At 39.2% G+C, this 21,601-nt stretch overlaps 1 protein-coding gene across 1 annotated transcript; it reads right to left on the reverse strand.

Annotated features, from left to right (window-relative positions):
- Window positions 1-692: 692 nt before the first annotated feature.
- LOC132031519 (serine hydroxymethyltransferase 2, mitochondrial-like) lies at window positions 693-2,989 on the reverse strand. The gene is made up of 2 exons (XM_059421512.1): window positions 1,274-2,989; window positions 693-1,189 (listed from the first exon to the last, which is right to left on the reverse strand). Exons 1-2 carry the CDS (start codon window positions 1,807-1,809, stop codon window positions 991-993), a joined length of 735 nt encoding a protein of 244 aa, XP_059277495.1. The 5' UTR covers window positions 1,810-2,989; the 3' UTR covers window positions 693-990.
- Window positions 2,990-21,601: the final 18,612 nt, after the last annotated feature.

The raw sequence follows: 21,601 nt of genomic DNA on the forward strand, positions 1-21,601 counted from the left end.
TTGAATGATGAGTAGCTAAACGTTCTAATTCTAGGGTTGTGGCAAAGACATGATAGTTGGTTTGATGACAGTTTTTATCTATTGAATTTCCATCTTTTGGGTTGCTTACTTATTCTTGTGCTTAATTGTTTAATTACCTGGCCAATAGTTAGTACCTATCTGTGGCGTGTGAATTGAACTAGGAATAGACTCAAGTGGATTGTCAGAAGCCATAACCCTGGAGCTCTTTCTCATATGATAAACCTTAAAGTTTTCATCCCAGTCTCGTTAGTTATAAGTCGTTAGTTTTATTAATTTCTTTTAATCGATACTTTAGTTACAACAAACTTTTCAATCGTTACTCTCTTGAATGGTTACAACAGAATTTGAGTTAGTTAAACAGTAGAAAGTATAAGTCCTTAAGGATACGATATCTGGATTTTAATACTATATTACTTGGACGACCACGTGTACTTGCATGTGCATTTGGGAGCAGCAACAAACAATATTAACATTTAATCATGGTGTTGCTTTCATAAGGAATAATAATTTAACTCTACTACTAATAGTTAATCATAAGAAAGAAAGACAAACGGCTCATTAATCAAAACAGACTTCAAGGAGAATGAGGAAAACTGAGGAAATGACAATGAAAAATATGCTAACTAATAGTAATACTTTCAAAAGCCGAGAGCATAACACAAAGAGGGAAATGAGAGAGTTAAAGAATGATAGATAAAATAGGAGCACCAGTGAACTTGCAACAAACTGGAATTCTCAACACAAATACTCAAGTATTATATAATCACTGACAGCCAAATTACAATGAAAATACTTAAACTACTAAATTAGAAATAACAAGTAACTAAGGATAAAGATAAGAATGGAGATGAGAAGTTATACTTTGAGAAAGGGGATGAGAAGTTAGACTCTAAGAAAGGGAATAAGAAGAACACATAGTTTCTTCATAATACACATAACCTATTCTTTCTAACTGCTAGTCCTTTTAAATCAGTTGCTAATTGGGCCTGGATCCCAAATCAACCTTTGTGAGGATCTTCTGGTCTTATTTCTCAGCCCAACAGTTGCTTGTGTGACATCCCTACAGGTTTCGACATTGGGCTTGGGTTGATTCATAACAATACTCCCGTCCTCAATAAGAACCTTGTCCTTAAGGTTCGAGTCAAGAATAGTGTTAGTAGCGCAATCCCTGCCAATTGTAACCAAGCCAAATATTGTTATGGTGCCACAGAATAGTGCATGATCCAGTATAATTTTCACAACAACACCCCACATGGGATCATCAACAAACATGTGCTGCTCATTATCAAAATCCACAAAGGCAAAGAATCTCTTTTCCAACACAACTAAAACATAAACTTGAGCACCCATAAATTGTGTAGCACATTTATCAACAGTTGCATACTCAAAAAGAGAACATATAACCTCCACAGCAACCAAACCATTGATATGTGCCATGTCCGCTAAGAGAACACCTTCTAATTTCTTGTTACATGTCCTGCGGTTACACGCATAATCAAATAGGCAAGCGTAAGCACTTGCACTAGCAACAATTAGTTTCGGTCGAAAAAATGCTGCACATTTCTCATGAGGCTTTAATAGAGCAATAGACACTTGAAAATTTGTAGGGGGTCTAGTTAATAACTGAAAATTGAGTCCCCATATGGCAGGATTAGATATAAAAATTTCTAAAGCATGTTCTTGACATAATCTCACTGCCATGGCACTGTACCTGTCTCCATAGTATTTCGTGACGCGATACCCTTCACTAAATATGATGGTCACTATTGATCTAACCACTAGCATCATCGACAATGATTTAAAATTCGCTGAAGGGATAATCTTATGGCCTTTCCATTACCTAGCTTTCTCAAGCTCAATAATATCAGCACTATTTGGATCAATGTCTTCAAGTAGCGGATTCCACTGCTTTATCCACATATGTCGCACTAGGATAACTAGATTGGGTGCTAAGAGAACCTCTAGGGAACTAAAATTTTTAGATGGCAACACTGCAGTGCTTACATGATTCAGCCCAAGGCCATGAACTTGCTCAACCCACAATGCAACTATTAAAATATAAGTAAAAGGAAAACTACTATTTGTAACCATAGTCTCGACAGCTCCATAGAGTAGATGAATATTCTGTGTACCAGGATCAAATGGAAGATTCAAAAAGGTGAGATAAACAACCAAACCTGTTGAGAAATAAGAATAAGCTTGCAAATTCACACTCCAACTAGAATAGTTGGTTGGCGAAAGCCTTTCTAGAGTTTTCATGAGAATATTGCATATCAAATAAGCAGGAGAGATTAGCGTTGTTCATTGGTTTTGTCTTCGCACATCCATCACACGGTTACCCACTATCTGCTCCAAAACCTCACACACAAACTTTGGTGACACATTACATTTGGAGATTTTCACCTTGTCATTAGCATAATGAAGTTCTTTTACTATAATGCCATGCTCGTACTCCATAAAAAAATTATCAAGATGTCGATCCAATATTATAAGGTACTCGGAAACATTTATCAAGATAAATGTTATCAAAGGACTCAACATCCAATTCTACTATGCCTAACTGCTCCCAATCATACAACTTTTCAAATAAACAACTCGATCCTTTTATAATTGCTTCAAACAGTATATGTGCATATGATGTAGAACTTAAAGGAATATGGAGGAAGAGATGCACAACCTAAATCAACGACAAATTCCTGCCCTGTATCAAACCATTGTCCACAAAACTAGAATTTCGTAGTCTAATATCCCTTGCATCTGTAGCCCAAGTATCAAAGTGTTGTACCAGTGAAAGTTCTTTACTGGAAAACCTCAAGGCGTCTACCAACGGGCAATTGATTCCAGTAATTAGCGCGGTCATATTTGTAACCATATACATAGGTGCAGCAAAAGAAACCCGAAATGAAGGCACTTCGACATTTTGACTAGATAAGTCGTATCTCTCTTTTTGGGAATTTTTAGCAAGCACCTTGTCGAAATCGCAAAAGCAATTTCACCTTGAAATGATGCCAATCATAAAATTGTCTGTTGCGAAACAACCAATTGAACCAAATAAGAGCTTCACCATCAAAGTAAAAGGAAGGAAGAGGGAGCCAATCCTTCTGGGAGAAGCCAAGGTAGGTGAAATACTGTTCCGCACTAAAAATCCACCCTTCCGGGTTACCGCCGCTAAATCTATCTAGTACCACCGCAACCATTGGAGTACGATGATGAAAGCACCAATGTAACAAACTGGAATTCTCAACACAAATACTCAAGTATTATATAATCACTGACAGCCAAATTACAATGACAATACTTAAACTACTGAATTAGAAATAACAAGTAACTAAGGATAGAGATAAGAATGGGGATGAGAACTTATACTCTGAGAAAGGGGATGAGAAGTTAGACTTTAAGAAAGGAGATAAGAAGAACAAATAGTTTCTTTTATAATTATACATGTTTTACCATATAAAATATTAGTACGTTATGTTATATCCAAGTGTAATTTATTTACGGATTTTCTTATAATATCAAACAAAAGTTTATCTACATTTTCATACCAATTATAGATTCAAGAAGAAAGACTTGAACCTAAAATGAGAATTGAACAGATTAGGAAAAAAATATGTTCTAATGTCTGACACCACAATATGCACAATACGGTATATTTTATTTACAATTTTTTTTTATAATATCAAACAATGTTTATCTATGGATTTACATATAAATACCAAATAAGGATTTATTTGATATCTATGGATTTCCATATAAATACCAAATTTTATTTCCCTTTTTACTTTATTCAACGACTTACTAACTATTGAGTCCCGGAACTAATGTGGCAATTTGTAGTTGAAAGTTTTACCTAAAACAAAGCATTTATAAGTAATTGATTGGTTAAATTTTAATGACAAACCCAAAAAAATCCTAAACCTTAAGGAGCTCAAAGTGCTCAGAAACTTTGCTAACGTCAATTATTGTGTTATTGCTTTTCTTTATAAATCTACTATATTACATACTTTTAATAAGAAAAAAAATTAATGACCTAATTTTTTGTTAACGACATTTCGTTTAGGGGCTCGTAAATTATTTTCATGATACCTCTTTTAAACTTTCATGTTTTAACAAATTTGAGGTTTATTTGCCGGTTCGAATAAGGAAAGGACCATCAATTGTTTCGATGTTGAAGGTGACAAGGTGACTACAAAATTCTCTTATTGTTACACCTCGGAAATTTCATGTCGTTGTGTCGTAAATGGACTAACGCAAGCTTAAGGCAAACATGAAGCTCTTATGACTACAAAAAGGGTATTTGGCAACTTTAAAGTATATACGATAAGATTTTTAAGTTATATGGGTTGGTGAAACTAAGTTCGTCGAAGGAAGTGAAGTATAAGTTGTGTTTGAGAAAGATTTTATAGCTATCGAGCTAACGGTTAGTTAGTAAGGTCTTGAGGATGAGTCATAAGGTTCCTTGGATTGTAAATGAAGTGTTAAATAAGTGTTAAGAAGGTTCCGTAAGGATCAGAGATCAAACGAATCAACGAGCTTAGTTTCGAAAAAGGGGGAATTATACGGCCATATTATACGGTCTGTATAATGGACCGTATAACCTGTCCAGAGAAGGGCCATCCACTGGAAGCATTATAAGGTCACTTATACGGACCGTATAAGTTATACGGACCGTATATATGCCCGTATAACATCGACGGGCAGATTTTTAAATGTAGTAAAAAGAGGCCCCAAGTTCATTTTGACCATTTTTCATCTTCTCCAACTTTTTCAAAACCTCTAGAACTTTCTCTATGTCATACCAACATAAATTCAAGAGAAATCAAAGATCAAACAACAAAACTCAAGAGAATTAGGTGTAGACAAGCTTATTAGGGTTTGTAGAAGGCAAGATTTTCTTTGGAATTGAAGTTGGGGTTTTCTCTCAAGTGAAGAATGTTCATCCAAAGATCATTTTTATATGGTTAAAGGTGAGTTTTACATTTATTCCATGTTATTAAGAGTATTTGGTTGTTGAATAACTTGAAAGAAGGAAGGAAAAAGAGTATGAAGCTCAAACATGGATTTAAGGACACTCTTGAATACTAACTTGACTTCAGTCATAATTCTTAGTATAAGATGAGTATAATCTCGTTATGAATGATGCTGAGGAGGTATTATATGAAGAATGAATATGGTGTTGTATTACAGTTATGGTTATGGATGACCTTGAAGGTAAATTTGAGAAGTAAGCAATGTTTAACTTGAAAAATCTATTGATTATGATAATATGGGAGTTGCTATGATGTTTGAGAGCTGTTTTACTATATGGAGAAAGTTGTCGAAACAAAGGAGATGCTGCCCAATTTTCGTTAGCCTTTTTAATCGCTTTAGCTTAAATTCAAGCATGTTTCTAATGATCTAATTTAAGTACGAATCCTCTTGAATGTAGAATCGTGAGCTTGGAAGGAAAGCGTCTAGTCATTAAGGAGACGCACAGGTATGTGAGGCTAGTCCCTTCTTTCACAAAGGCATGACTCTTATGTATTCTATCTTCCATGTATTCCATGACCTTCTTACGTCCCAAAAGCTGAAATATTGATGATTCCTAAAAGTCTCTAGTGAGCTAGAGATGAGACGTGTTCTATGATAATGATGTTATTTCTAGAGATTTCGAAGCCTATGAGATGAGGCTATTATGAGCTTGATAACCTTAATTTAGTGATTTCATTGATGTTATTTCGTGTTGCTGCCTCACCTCATGATATTAGTTCCTTCAAGGTGGAACATAGCGACGATGATGATTCCATAATGTAACCAGAGGTCACCGACCTTACGTCAGTACGATTGTAGCTTTAATTGGGCTCACATGCATGCTTATTTGTATATATGATTATATTGGGCCTATTTGGTCGGGCAGACACCACTACGCTGGGCGTAAATGGGCGGCTTATGGATAATGATAGTTGCACCGGGCCTAATTGGCCGAGCAGTCACCACTAGTGGGCGGCGTGAGATGACTATCCCGGACGCGGGCTAGCGATGATATATATACTTCAGGCAGCTTACTTATGTATATGTATATGTGTTATGATGTGGTTTTAAAAGTAAAAGTTAGCATGCATGACTCTACCTTAAAAGGCAATCAGTACAGGTTATCCTTTATCTTATGCTCTCTTATTTCTTTGTTATGTTGTTGTACATGCCTTGCATACTCAGTACATTGTTCGTACTGACGTCCTTCTTTTATGGACACTGCGTTCATGCCCGCAGGGGGACAGGAAGATGATACAGACCCCTAGGAGCTTTATCAGCAGATATACAGGGGGCACTCAACTACTCCGGAGTTGCAGTGTATTGGTATATTCTTTTGTGTACATATTTGGGGCATAGCGGGGTCCTGTCCCATCTTTATGATTACAGAGTTCCAGTTAGAAGCTCGTAGATACTTATGTGTGGGTAATAGATGTTATATGATCTCTTCAGTGTAAACTCTATATATATCATTTTGTCGCCTTGTGTACATCTGTGTTTATGTGTATGTTGAGAAGCAAACGAAGGAATTTCCCGAGTAAGCTGTGTGTTAAGGATGGTATATGTCCAGGGTGAGTCGATGATAAGGTTAGCAGGTGGTGCTCGGTAGGCTAGCTCCGGTTACCCGTCATGGCCCTCTAGACGGGTCGTGACACTTATATCTTCTCACAAGAGTTGATACAATTAATTAGGGTGGGCATGGTACGATAGATATGGAATGGGTTTGACTTCTCCTTAATCGAGATATTAAATAATAATTTTGTTACTTATATAGTTTATATTTAGTCAAGTTTTCAAAATCTGCTTATTTTAAAAAGTATTTTGTGTTATAAATGCTTTTCGAAAAATGTATTTTTAGAGAGTATCAGTTTGTATTTAGCTCATTAATTTGGAAAATATTTTTTCCAATATTAGAACAATAATTTATGTTTGACCAGGGTACTATAGTGTTTCTCAGGAAAGTATTGGTCATTAACTCTCTAAAATATGCATTCTTTCTAAAAGAAAAAAACACTTTTAATTTCCCAAAAATTTGGCCAAACAAACTTATTCTTCTATTAATTCTTGTTTCTTTTTAACCTACAATAATCACTCTTTGTAAGAGATACTAACTAAAGGAATTCCTCATATATTCTCTTCTTCTTTTCCATTTTTTTTTGTACTAAACTGTTTCTATGGAAAGCTACTCTTTTTTCAGATTTTGCCACCACTTAAAAACACTTATTTTAGTATTAATTGGCTGGTCAAACACATTAACTCACTAAAATATGCACTCTCTCTAAAAAAAAAAAAAAAAAAACTTTTAATTTCCCAAAAATTTAGCCAAACAAACTTATTCTTCTATTAATTCTTGTTTCTTTTTAACCTAAAATAATCACTCTTTGTATAAGATATTAACTAAAGGAATTCCTCACGTATTCTCTTCTTCTTTTCCATTTCTTTTTATCATAGGACAGTTTTATTTAAAAAAAATATCTGAATTTATAATTTTATTCAATGTAGAATGCACTTATGAAAAGGTAAGCATAGAGTCTTCATATATTTTTGTTTATGAAGGAAAAGTTAATTACAGAAGGAAAAGAAATGTTGAAATAGGTCCAAAACTTCGGAAAGAATTAAAGACTTCCAAAATTATGCGACTTTTTGTAATTTTCACGAATCTGTTGTTTAACCAACTCAAATATAACTTCTATTAGAAATTCAAATCCTGTTATATAAAATCTTTTAACATAGGCATCCTATTCTTATGACACAATCAAAGTACTAAATTTGATCAATAACAAAATGTAGAATACATTACGATAGAACAATTTACTATTCAGGAATAAATTTTTTATCATAGTGCTATTTTGAGTACAGAGTACCCCGAATGGAATGCTCTATGTGGACCTATCAACATGAAACATATGAGATAATTAAAAAAAACCTGCAAATATTGCAAAATTAATATCTAATTTGAAGTTTTCATAATATGTAGCTCATAACATATAATTCAGCAGTGAAGGCAAAGAAGATACTAATAGAAGTATGTATATTACGGAGTCCCTAAAGATCTAAAACATGAATAATAAAAAGAAATTAGATGATCGTGTTTTGATTGAGAGTCAAGATAACAAACTTACCTTTGATGAGCTCAAGTGGAAAACATCATCTTTGTGAAGTCTGCGATCAATCATAAACCAAATGACCCTTTATTTAAATATTTAGCATCATCTGCTATCAACCATAAGCCTCATATTGAACCCTTTTAATAACACCATTAATGTGGCATGTATCCTTTAAACATCGAAATAATGTATGGTAGTTTTCCACGTAAGGTTCAATTTTTTTTCAAAAAAAAAATATTACCTTTTTAGATGATAATTTGGAGAATCCTTCAATTATGTAAATCAGAATAATAGTTATTACATGAATCCTCATGGAAGTAAAATTGAGTTGCTAACTTAAATACTTCTTTTATTATTAATTGGATTTTATTTTAAAATCTTATATATTGAATAGTCCTAAATAAGAATTTGAGGAAAATAATCATAACATGACATGATTAGTATTCAAAGAATGACTACTTCTACAAATCATCAATATTCAATATATATATATTATAAAGCTAGGCATAGACAAGGTGATGTGGCACCTCTCTATGACCACCATTCATATTTATCTTTTTTCTCCTTTTTTTGCCTTTCTAAAAAATTTCTTGATTATTTTATATTAAAAACTCATCTCCATAACTCACACCTCTCCATCTTCATAACTTTTATTCTTAATTAATTAATAATATTAATAACTCACATTAAATCTACATCTATATAATTCTGAAAATTAGATATGTTCTCTTCTTTCCTACAAGAAGATTGTAACAGTTGGTTGGAAAAAACAAAAAAAAATAAAATTAAACATTCATAATTCGTAATAGAAATAATGGTTGCAATTAATTATAATTAAAATAATTAAGAGGTATGACATGAAACTAACGGCTGCAATTATAATAATGAAGAGGTGTGAGGCAATGAAAATTTATGAGGGCAATAAACATTTGGTTATATATTAGAGGAGAATTGCAAAGAATCAACTGAATGGCCATAAGTTTTCTACACACAGTTGTTGAGGTATGTTGAATGATTAGCAAACCTCTCTCTTTATTCGTTTCCTTTAATTTACTTTAGTGATAGATTTTAATTTTTATGTAGATTAAATAATATTGATATGATTTGTATACATTCGATTTAATTTCTTCAAACAAATGATATGATTAAATTGTATAGGATTCTCTTGCGTCTCGCCTCCGTAGAGTATTAAATTTAACTATGCGAGGATATGTGGCATGCTATATAACTCCGCTATCGGTTTGAAGAAAATATTTCTTTTATATTTAGAATATTCAAGTGGCCATGAATGGATAGCTAAATTGTACGTGTGAGCACCTTATACTTGACCTGCCATTATTCAAAAGGTATGATATTTGGTCGTACATTTTTATTCTCGTGAAAGCTTTTTTGTTTTTGAATATTGAGGGCCTGCGCAAGAAATAGCAAGGGCTACAGTAAATATTCCCTCTTTCTTAAGTTTACGTTGGTAAGTTTTGTGTCGTTGAGATGTTGTTAAATTTTTTAGGGTAGGGTATAATATGCGTGTCACCTGGCATTTGTACCTTTATGCCAAATCTATATATATTAGGAGTATAAAGTTAAGCAAAAGAAGAGTAATATGACACCTCTGATTCGCCAACATTCACATTTATCTTTTTTTCTGATTTTTTTTTTTTTGCCTTTTTCTCCTAAATTTTCAGCTTAACTAACTCATTTTTAAAAAAATTTAAAAGTGAATAAATACATTATTAAATAAGGAGAAGACATTTAGGAGAAATTGTAACTGTTTAGCTCCGGTCTCTTCCCCAAAATTGTAACTACGGAAAGTTAGTATTACACTATTAGTTATGTCATGAAATAATGTCTAAAATAGATTTCATCAAAACATAACTGCGTACTTTTAATCTTCCGCTATAATTGCAATTTATTTATTACTTATATAAATATCCCTCTATGGACATTTTATGGCATCATTTTCCAAATATTCTCTATGTGACTTTTTCTGGATCTAAGGTTGTTCTCCATATGCTTAAAATGGTTCTGTCACGCCAGGTATGTGGATTCTTTTATTCCCAAGGAAATATTTCACAGTTAATATTGTAACATATTGTGCTTAATTCTAAAGTCTTTGACCATACTCTAATTATTTTTTTCTGCTTTTTCTCCATTTCGTCCGTTAACTAATTAATTCTTCATCTTACAGGAAAGAAGGACAAGAAAATTAACAAACTGCATGAGGAATTACAACCGGGAGAAATTAAAGAGTAACGATTTGAAAGTGCAGCCAATTGCAAAACCTCTTTGTAGTTCTTAACAAAAGGACATATTGTGACTCGATCATTGTGGTAGGAACAAAAAAACAAGAAGCAGAGTTTAATTTAGTAGAAGAGAATTATATTACTGAACTTTCTAAGGTTAATTTGCGTCCGAATTGACACTCATACGCTCCCCGACAATCGAATCAACATACTAACTTGCATAAATATAAATAATCACATATGATCTCGATTAGCGCGAATAGCCAACGATTATCACAAAATAGTCAACATATATCAGAGAGCCGGCTAGGCTATCGAAATGTACATATCAGAATCGCCGACAAGGCAGCCACGGCGGGTAAAATCGCCCAAACATATATCACACATATACATAACTGTACAGACATAGCTACACCCACAGACATGTCCACAGACCTCTAAACAGAGTAACAAAATCATATGATGGGACAGGGCCCCGTCGTACCCCCCGAATAAATATATACATATGCATCGAAAAAGTATATATATACCAAAATATCAGCTCCGGACGAAGGAGCAATCCCAGAAAGCGAATAGGTGTCCTAAGCGGGTGGATCACCAAGCTGAGCGTCTGTACCTGCGGGCATGAACGCAGCCCCCGAAGACAGGGGGTCAGTACGGAATATGTACTGAGTATGTAAAGCAGAAATACAGAACCACGATAACAGAATACAGAAAATAGATATGATATGCAAAATGTCAAATATGTAATTAAAATATAAGTCATGCATAGGCTCTTAGAACGATGGTCGCCCGCCTGTCGATGGCGCCATACCACAAGATCACACAGAAAGTTTCATATCTCCGTAACCCGACATATCCCCGTAACACATCATAGCCAACCGTAACACCATACACAGCATAACACCAAATATAAACGGAACCCGGCTCTCTAGCGAGGAGCTCGGGGAACCGTAACACAGCATCACACCGGAATATATCATAACGCGCACGAAATATAACCGGCCCGGGATCCGGTGAACGAGGCAATAACCATAAGCACGAGCGGAGTCGTGAGCAGTCATATGCATAAAATCATAATCATCACTCATTAAGTAAATAAGAAACCCATATGCGGAAGTCAAAGTGGAAGCAATATTAAGTTTTCCCAAAAAATCCCTAAAGGGTAGCATAGAAAAGCCGCGGGCCCCACGGACGGGTGCCGACCCCCATCCGAGCCCGACTACGAGGATTAGGGGAAAGTTATGCCTTATGAACTTACATATTATGTTTTGGGGCGTTCCGAGCTCGTATGCAAAAGTTACGGACGTTTGAAGTTCGGACCCCTTTTGTAGTCAAAATTCCTTTTAAGTCTTTCAAAATTCCATCATTTGAAAACACAAGAAATCTTAGTTTGAATACATTAAGGAATAAGTTTTTAGAATCGAATAAAGTACACGTCTAAGCTCGGATTTTAGGAGTAGAATAACCCCGAGACTCGGGTCATAGCCTAATAGTACTAAGACATGCCAAAGAAAAGAGAACGACGCTTTACATACCTTAACCGCTCGCAAGCTAAGTCAAGCTTCAAGTCTCGGGTACGCCAAGATCTACATAGCGCCAAATATATTAACATTAGTCATAAGCCTTTAGGCATCCAATTCCAAACGAACATTAAATTCTATAGAAATTTCGGCAGCATTTCCCCTGTAAATGCACCAACCCCGAGATTTCAACTCGGCCAATTTCAACAACAACCCAACAAACAATCAAACTACAACATCAATAATCAATTCACAATGCATTCCAACCTTAATATCCAATTCCAACACATTCCAACACTAAACACATTTTGCTACATACTTAGAAACATTCCAATATATTTAACTATACTCATATAATCAAATTAACATTAAAGCTCATACGTTCAATTACTAATCCGAACCCATTTAAACCATATACAAGAACACTTTAAGCAAGTCACACAATATTTCAAATAACCCAAACATTGTCCCAACTTACCCGAATTCCACTCCAAACCCGAGAACACTACTCCCACATTTCTTTCTTTCAAACTCCATAAATTATACTACCAAACCATGCATAAACAATGTCATTCTCTTAATTACAAAATTTACATTACAAGCATAATGGCTTCCAAAACAGCCCGCATCCATTCACAACATTAACGTGGATCACCAAAGCTCATTATCGATACAAAACTCACAACGACAACAACTAAACCTTAAGTAACATTTGCTCATATTTGGCACAAACATGGCCTATATTCGGCCATCTTCACACACACACATATAAATATGATTCACACTCATTCAACACACTACAACAACAAGGAATCATGCTACATACAATTCAAGCTATCAATCCTACACAACATGGCACATGCACGGCCACAAGCCATGCATGGCCCATGCCCACGGTTCAACTCCAATCCATAAGTTTTCATGAATTTCATTCATATTAGCATACTACAACATGCCCACACCATTCACAACACATAAAAGAGAATTAGTTCTTACCTTTTCTTCTTCACTTCACACGTCCACTAAAGCTTCCAAGAGTGGAAACGGATGGCTTGATGATTCAAACAACGACTCCACGTTAACAAGCACCCTTGAATTGGTTGTTTTGCTAGAAGAACCAATTTTTTTTGAATGAGATTTCTTGGTCTTGAAAATTGCTCCCTATGGCCGAATGCTCCTCCTCTTTGTCTTCTCCTTATTTTCTTGATTTTTCTAGAAATAGAATGAGGAGAAAGATGACTTAGTCATCTTTTTAAGTTGCCATAAAAAATATTCATGTGGCCTTGGCCCACAATTAAGGTGGCCGGCCACTTTGGCCCCTAAATTTCCATAATTCACAAGTTGTCTTAATTCCTTTTTGGCCCCAAATATTTCCTTAATGTTTTCATGCCAACAAAGTCATATACCACTTATTTAAAACAAAGTCATGATTAAAAAAAAATCCCGACTTCTTGTCCCGGAATAGTCTTGTATCCTAACTTGACATAATTCATTCATGTTGTCCCGTTGCTCAAAATACGGGATATAACATCCTCCCCCCTTTAGAACATTCGTCCTCGAATGTTAAAGTGACCTTACGGGTCTTACAAACAATTGGGGGAGTTCTTTTGTAGGTATTACACACAATTCATTCATTGATCAACGCAATCAAGTAAGGAATTTAGATTACCTGTGGGCTCCAGGAATAAGTGAGGATACTTCTTCTTCATCTCGCTCCTCCGCTTCCCGTGTCATTTCCTCCCGATTATTATTCCGCCACAGCACCTTAACAGAGGCCACATCCTTGTTCCGCAACCTTCTTTCCTGACGATCCAATATAGCTACCGGCTGCTCTTCATAGGATAGTTCTTCCGTGACCTGGACATCATCCACAGGAAATATTCTGGAAGGGTCACCAATGCACTTACGGAGCATAGAAACATGGAATACCGGGTGCACTGCTCCCAAATCAGCTGGCAGATCCAATTCATAAGCAACTTTGCCTATTCTCCGAACAATTTGATAAGGCCCAATGTATCTTGGACTGAGCTTCCCTTTCTTACCAAATCTCATAACACCTTTCATAGGCGATACCTTCAGGAATACCCAATCACCAACCTCGAACTCCAAGTGCCGACGTCGATTATCCGCATACGATTTCGTCGACTCGGGCCGCTAATAACCTTTCTCGAATAAGCTTTACTTTGTCCACCGCTTGCTGGATCATATCTGGACCAATTAATTGAGTTTCTCCAACGTCGAACCAGCCGATCGGTGACCTGCATTTCTTGCCATATAAAGCCTCGTACGGTGCCATCTGGATGCTGGAGTGGTAGCTATTATTATAGGCAAATTCAATCAATGGCAAGTGATCATCCCAGCCTACCTCGAAATCGATAATACAGGCCCGTAACATATCTTCTAGCGTCCGGATAGTACGCTCGGCCCGTCCGTCGACCGAGGATGAAATGTTGTACTAAGACTCACCGGGTCCCCAATCCTTCTTGAAATGATCTCCGAAATTTGTCCGTAAATCGAGGCCTCTCGTCGAGAAATAATAGATGTGGGAACTCCATGAAGCCTCACTATCTCCTTAATATATAATCTGGCATAATCCTCAGCTGAATAGGTGGTCCTGACTGGGAGGAAATGGGCTGATTTTGTCAGCCGATCAACGATAACCCAGATAGAATCATACCTCCGTAGAGTGCGGGGCAAACCTGCGATGAAGTCCATATTAATTATTTCCCACTTCCACGTCGGTATCTCCATTTCCTGCAATAAGCCACCGGGTTTCTGGTGCTCAATCTTGACCTGCTGGCAATTGGGGCACTGAGCCACGAATTCTGCGATATCCCTTTTCATACCGTCCCACCAGTACAAACACCTGAGATCGTGATACATTTTAGTAGCTCCTGGATGAACAGAATAACGGGCATAGTGTGCCTCGCCCATAACCTATCGCCGTAACTCCGCAACCTCGTGCACACACACCGCCCCCCGTGTAATAATACCCCATCCGGTGTGATCTCGAACGGAGTCTCTCCTTTTCACGGGGCCGTGTCCCCGTAATGCACCAAACAGGATCTTCATATTGGCGCGCTTTATTTCTTCCAAAATAGAAGATTCAAAGCAACTTCACGAACGTAAATCCCAAAGCATCCCCGAATTCGGCTACACGAACTCCAAGACTTGCCAGCTGATGAATTTCACGAACTATTTCTTTCTTTTCCGATGGAACATCCGCCAGGCTGCCCATAGATTTGCGGCTGAGAGCATCTGCCACAACATTAGCTTTCCCAGGATGGTATAGAATATCAACATCATAATCTTTCAAAGAATTCTAACCATCTCCTCTCGCCGCGTATTCACTCTCCTTCGTTTAAAGATATATTGGAGGCTTTTATGATCGTGTAGATATCAACATGAACCCCATATAAATAATGTCTCCATATCTTCAAAGCATGGATCACCGCTGCGAGCTCCAGATCATGAGTGGGATAATTCTTTTCATGTTTTCTGAGTTGTCGGGAAGCATATGCTATGACTCGGCCGTGCTGCATTAATACACAACCCTGTGCCAACACCCGAAGCATCACAATAAATGACATACCCGTCTGGTCCCTCGGGAAGTGTCAGGACTGGAGCCGTAGTCAATTTCTCCTTCAACAATTGGAAGCTCCGCTCACAGGCATCAGTCCACTGGAATTTGGCTCCCTTCTGAGTTAGCCTTGTTAAAGGCGCTGAAATGGAAGCAAATTTCTCCACAAATCTTCTATAATAACCAGCCAATCCCAGGAAGCTACGTACCTCTGTCGGCGTTGTAGGCCGGGGCCAATTCTTCACAGCTTCGATCTTCTGGGTATCTACCCGAATACCGTCAGCTCCAATAATATGTCCCAAGAATGCCACTGACGTTAGCCAGAATTCACATTTAGAAAATTTTGCATACAATTTCTCGTGCCGCAATACTCCAAGTACCGTCCTCAGATGGTCCGCGTGCTCTTCTTCTGACCGAGAATAGACTAGAATATCATCAATAAATACGATCACGAACATATCCAAGAACGGCCTGAATACCCGATTCATAAGATCCATGAATACCGCTGGAGCATTCGTCAGCCCAAAAGACATAACTCTGAATTCATAGTGCCCATACCGGGTCCTGAAGGCTGTCTTGGGAATATCTGCCTCCCGTACTCGCACCTGGTGATAACCAGACCGCAGGTCTATCTTTGAAAAACATTTAGCTCCCTGCAACTGATCAAATAAATCGTCAATCCGGGGAGGGGGTATTTATTCTTTATAGTTACCTTGTTCACCGCCGATAATCAATACACATCCGCGCCGAACCGTCTTTCTTCCTCACAAATAATACCGGTGCTCCCCGGGGTGACGTGCCGGGTCGGATAAAGCCCTTCTCTAATAGCAAATCCCTACTCGCTCTTTTAATTCTTTTAATTCCGCCGGTGCCATTCGTACGGAGGAATAGATATGGGCCGAGTGTCCGGCGGCAGCATATCTATCGTGAATTCTATCTCCCGTTCGGGAAGAAGTAGCTCGTCTGGGAATACATCTGGGAATTCATTCACCACTGGAACGGACTGAATAGTCGGTGTTTCAGCTTTCAAATCATGTACGCGAACCAAATGATAAATATAACCTTTTCTGATCATTTTTCTTGCCTTGAGGTATGAAATAAACTTACCCCTCGGCGTTGCTGTATTACCTGCCCATTCTATAATCGGTTCACCTGGGAACTGGAAGCGGACTACTTTCTTTTGGCAATCAACATTAGCATAACACGAAGCCAGCCAGTCCATGCCCATAATAACATCAAATTCAATCATGTCTAGCTCTACCAAATCAGCCTTAGTGCAACGATCACATACAATTATCGAACAATTTTTATATACCTGTCTGGCTATAATGGAATCCCCCACCGGAGTGGCTACCTCAAATGGTTCTATTGGTTCAGATTTAATCCCAATTTTATCAGCAATAAGAGGAGAAATATATGATAAAGTAGAACCAGGATCAATCAATGCATATACAGCTCGAGAGAAAACCAATAATGTACCTGTAACCACGTTAGGCGACGCCTCCTGGTCCTGACGGCTGGCCAAGGCATATATGCGGTTCGAAGGACCGCTAGAACTGGACGCCCCGCCACGGCCTCTACCGCGGCCTGAGACCGTGCCGCATACCTCGCCCCGCAGGGCGCATGGCTACTGATGAGGAAGATGAACCAGCACCTGAACCTGTAGGCTGCGCCGCACCACCTGCACTACCCCCACGCGGGCAATCTCTCATAATGTGGCCCTGACGGCCACAAATAAAGCAAGCACCTGTAGCCCGATAGCACTCTCCAGGGTGGTACCTCCCACAGTAGGAACACGGAGGTCTGGGTGGCCTCAACTGACCGGTACCTCTGCCTGTCTGTGAGCCCGAAGCCCTGGAGCTCTGACCCGCTCCTGAATATCCCGGCCCGTGCCGGTCTCCCCGCCCGTAGGCCGTGGGGTGTACTCCGGCCGGGCCGGGAGGAATATCCGCCGTGGCCGCCGCCGAGGCCGTTCGCCTCGAGAATCCCTGAATCACCCGGCCGACCTAGCCCTCGGGCCGGCGCCTATCATAACTCCCCGTCGGGCTGGCGCCCCCTGTGTCGCTCCTCCATGCCCTGGGCGTATGCCTGTACTCGTGCAATGTCCATGCCCGGCTGAGAAGCCATCGACATACAGCTGTCAATCAAATAGTCATCTAGCCCCATAACAAACTGATGTACCCTGTCGGCCATGTCTGCCACAATATGAGGAGCGTATCTGGCTAAAGAATCAAACTCCAGGCTGTACTCCCGGACGCTCCTACCATTCTGCCGCAAATGTATAAACCTGTGAACCCTGGCGCGTCTGGTCTCTGGGGGTAGAAAGTGGGCAAGAAAAGCCTCCACGAACTCATCCCATACAGCTGGGGGAGCCCCCTCACCTCTGGACAGCTCCCAAGACTCATACCAATTGGCTGCAATGTCGTGCAGCCGATACGACGCGAACTCACCGACTCGGTCTCGGAGGCCCCGACAAGCCGCACGCGTACGCCGCATCTCTCTCCGATGAACTCCTGAGGGTCCTCCTCGGGCTTTGACCCGAAGAACTCTGGCGGATTACAGGTCGAAAAATAACGAGCCCTCTGACGTCACGTCCACCAACATAATCATCCCCTGCTCCGGTCTCCTCGGACCTCGCCCCCGCGCTACAAGTCCGGTCAATAACCGAACAACGCCGTCCCTCATAGCCCCGTCCTCCGCCCCCGGCCGAGGGCCGGAGGCTCGGGCACTCGAACCTCGGGGGCGGGCGGTGGAGCCGCCGCCGTCCCCCGCCGCCGCCGCTTCCGTGCCCCTCTCGATGGTGATGGGGTGGCCGAACCGGCCGACCGGGGCACAATCTCCGCCGAGCCGAGCACGGGCCCCGGTAACTCTCTGGGCCCTACTAGTCTCTCCCACAGCAATAGACTTGCCCTTCTGGGGCGCTGTCGCCTTTCTCGGAGGCATCGCTGAAAACATAACAATTTCGTCAGAAAGAAGTCATCCTAACAATACAGCTCTATCGCACGATCTAAGATCAGAAAGAAAGACAGTACCCTAAATGTCCTGTAGCCTCCTGTTTATAGATGTGGTGCACAACACACCGATAAACAGGACTCTACTAGACACGGTCTGTGGACATTCCGAGGACGAACCGCTCTGATACCACTTTTGTCACGACCCAACCCCGTAGGCCGCGACTAGCGTCCGAATTGGACACTCATACGCTCCTGACAATCAGAATCAACATACTAACTTGCATAAATATAAATAATCACATATGATCTCGTATTAGCGCAGAATAGCCAACGGATTATCACAAAATAGTCAACATATGTCGGAAAGCGGCTAGGGTCGTCGAAATGTACATATCATATCAGAATAGCCGACAAGGCTGCCACGGCGGGTAAGGTCGCCCAAACATATATCACACATATACATAATTGTACAGATATAGCTACACCCACAGACATGTCCACATACCTCTAAACAGAGTAACAAAATCATATGACGGGACAGGGCCCCGTCGTACCCCTGAATAAATATATACATATGCATCAGAAAAGTATATATATACCAAAATATCAGCTCCGGACGAAGGAGCAATCCCAGAAAGCAGAATAGGTGTCCTAAGCGGGTGGATCACCAAGCTGAGCGTCCGTACCTGCGGGCATGAACGCAACCCCCGAAGACAGGGGGTCGCACGGAATATGTACCGAGTATGTAAAGCGTAAATACGTAACCACGATAACGAATACGTAAAATAGATATGATATGCAAAATGTCAAATATGTAATTAAAATATAAGTCATGCATAGGCTCTTAGAACGATGGTCGCCCGCCCGTCGATGGCGCCATACCACAAGATCACACCGAAAGTTTCATATCTCCGTAACCCGACATATCCCCGTAACACATCATAGCCAACCATAACACCATACACAAGATAACACCAATATAAACGGAACCCGGCTCTCTAGCGAGGAGCTCGGGAACCGTAACACAAGCATCACACCGAATATATCATAACGCGCACGAAATATAACCGGCCGGGATCCGGTGAACGAGGCAATAACCATAGGCACGAGCGGAGTCGTGAGCAATCATATGCATAAAAATCATAATCATCACTCGTTAAGTAAATAAGAAACCCATATGCGAAAGTCAAAGTGGAAACAATATTAAGTTTTCCCAAAAATCCCTAAAGGTAGCATAGACAAGCCGCGGGCCCCACGGACGGGTGCCGACCCCCATCCGAGCCCGACTACGAGGATTAGGGGAAAGTTATGCCTTATGAACTTACATATTATGTTTTGGGGCGTTCCGAGCTCGTATGCAAAAGTTACGGACGTTTGAAGTTCGGACCCCTTTTGTAGTCAAAATTCCTTTTAAGTCTTTCAAAATTCCATCATTTGAAAACACAAGAAATCTTAGTTTGAATACATTAAGGAATAAGTTTTTAGAATCGAATAAAGTACACGTCTAAGCTCGGATTTTAGGAGTAGAATAACCCCGAGACTCGGGTCATAGCCTAATAGTACTAAGACATGCCAAAGAAAAGAGAACGACGCTTTACATACCTTAACCGCTCGCAAGCTAAGTCAAGCTTCAAGTCTCGGGTACGCCAAGATCTACATAGCGCCAAATATATTAACATTAGTCATAAGCCTTTAGGCATCCAATTCCAAACGAACATTAAATTCTATAGAAATTTCGGCAGCATTTCCCCTGTAAATACACCAACCCCGAGATTTCAACTCGGCCAATTTCAACAACAACCCAACAAACAATCAAACTACAACATCAATAACCAATTCACAATGCATTCCAACATTAATATCCAATTCCAACACTAAACACATATTACTACATACTTAGAAATGTTCCAATTTATTCAACTATACTCACATAATCAAACTAACATTAAGGCTCATACGCTCGATTGCTAATCCGAACCCATTTAAACCATATGCAAGAACACTTTAAGCAATTCACACAATTTTTCAAATAACCCAAACATTGTCCCAACTTACCCGAATTCCACTCCAAACCCGAGAACACTACTCCCACATTTCTTTCCTTCAAACTCCATAAATTATACTACCAAACCATGCATAAACAATGTCATTCTCTTAATTACAAAATTTACATTACAAGCCTAATGGCTTCCAAAACAGCCCGCAACCATTCACAACATTAACTTGGATCACCAAAAGCTCATTATCGATATAAAACTCACAACGACAACAACTAAAACCTTAAGTAACATTTGCTCATCCTTGGCACAAACATGGCCTATATTCGGCCATCTTCACACACACATATATATATGATTCACACTCATTCAACACACTACAACAACAAGGAATCATGCTACATACAATTCAAGCTATCAATCCTACACAACATGGCACATGCACGGCCACAAGCCATGCATGGCCCATGCCCACGGTTCAACTCCAATCCATAAGTTTTCATGAATTTCATTCATATTAGCATACTACAACATGCCCACACCATTCACAACACATAAAAGAGAATTAATCCTTACCTTTTCTTCTTCACTTCACACGTCCACTAAGGCTTCCAAAAGTGAAAACGGATGGCTTATTGATTCAAACAACGCATCCACGTTAACGAGCACCCTTGAATTAGTTGTTTTGCTAGAAGAACCAATTTTTTTGGAAGAGATTTCTTGGTCTTGAATTTGCTCTCCTATGGCCGAATGCTCCTCCTCTTTGTCTTCTCCTTATTTTCTTGATTTTTCTAGAAATAGAATGAGGAGAAAGATGACTTAGTCATCTTTTTAAGTTGCCAACAAAAAAAATTTTTATGTGGCCTTGGCCCACAATTAAGGTGGCCGGCCACTTTGGCCCCTAAATTTCCATAATTCACAAGTTGTCTTAATTCCTTTTTGGCCCCAAATATTTCCTTAATGTTTTCATGCCAACAAAGTCATATACCACTTATTTAAAACAAAGTCATGACTAAAAGAAAATCCCGACTTCTTGTCCCGGAAAAGTCTTGCTCCTAACTTGACATAATTCATTCATGTAAAAGCTCAAAAAATCGCTTTTTTTTTAATTCTTTTAGTTATATTAAATGTGCTACGCTAAAACAACTGAACAATTGTTATTTTAGTTC

The sequence above is a fragment of the Lycium ferocissimum genome, chromosome 9, assembly GCF_029784015.1.
Source record: "Lycium ferocissimum isolate CSIRO_LF1 chromosome 9, AGI_CSIRO_Lferr_CH_V1, whole genome shotgun sequence".
Lineage (NCBI taxonomy): Eukaryota > Viridiplantae > Streptophyta > Magnoliopsida > Solanales > Solanaceae > Lycium > Lycium ferocissimum.

Coding starts and splice junctions, on each gene's coding strand:
- LOC132031519 (XM_059421512.1), bottom strand. CDS start 1,809: ATGATGCTAGTGGTTAGATCAATAGTGACCATCATATTTAGTGAAGGG. Junction 1,190..1,273: donor ATGTTTGTTGATGATCCCAT/GTGGGGTGTTGT, acceptor TACAATTGGCAG/GGATTGCGCTACTAACACTA.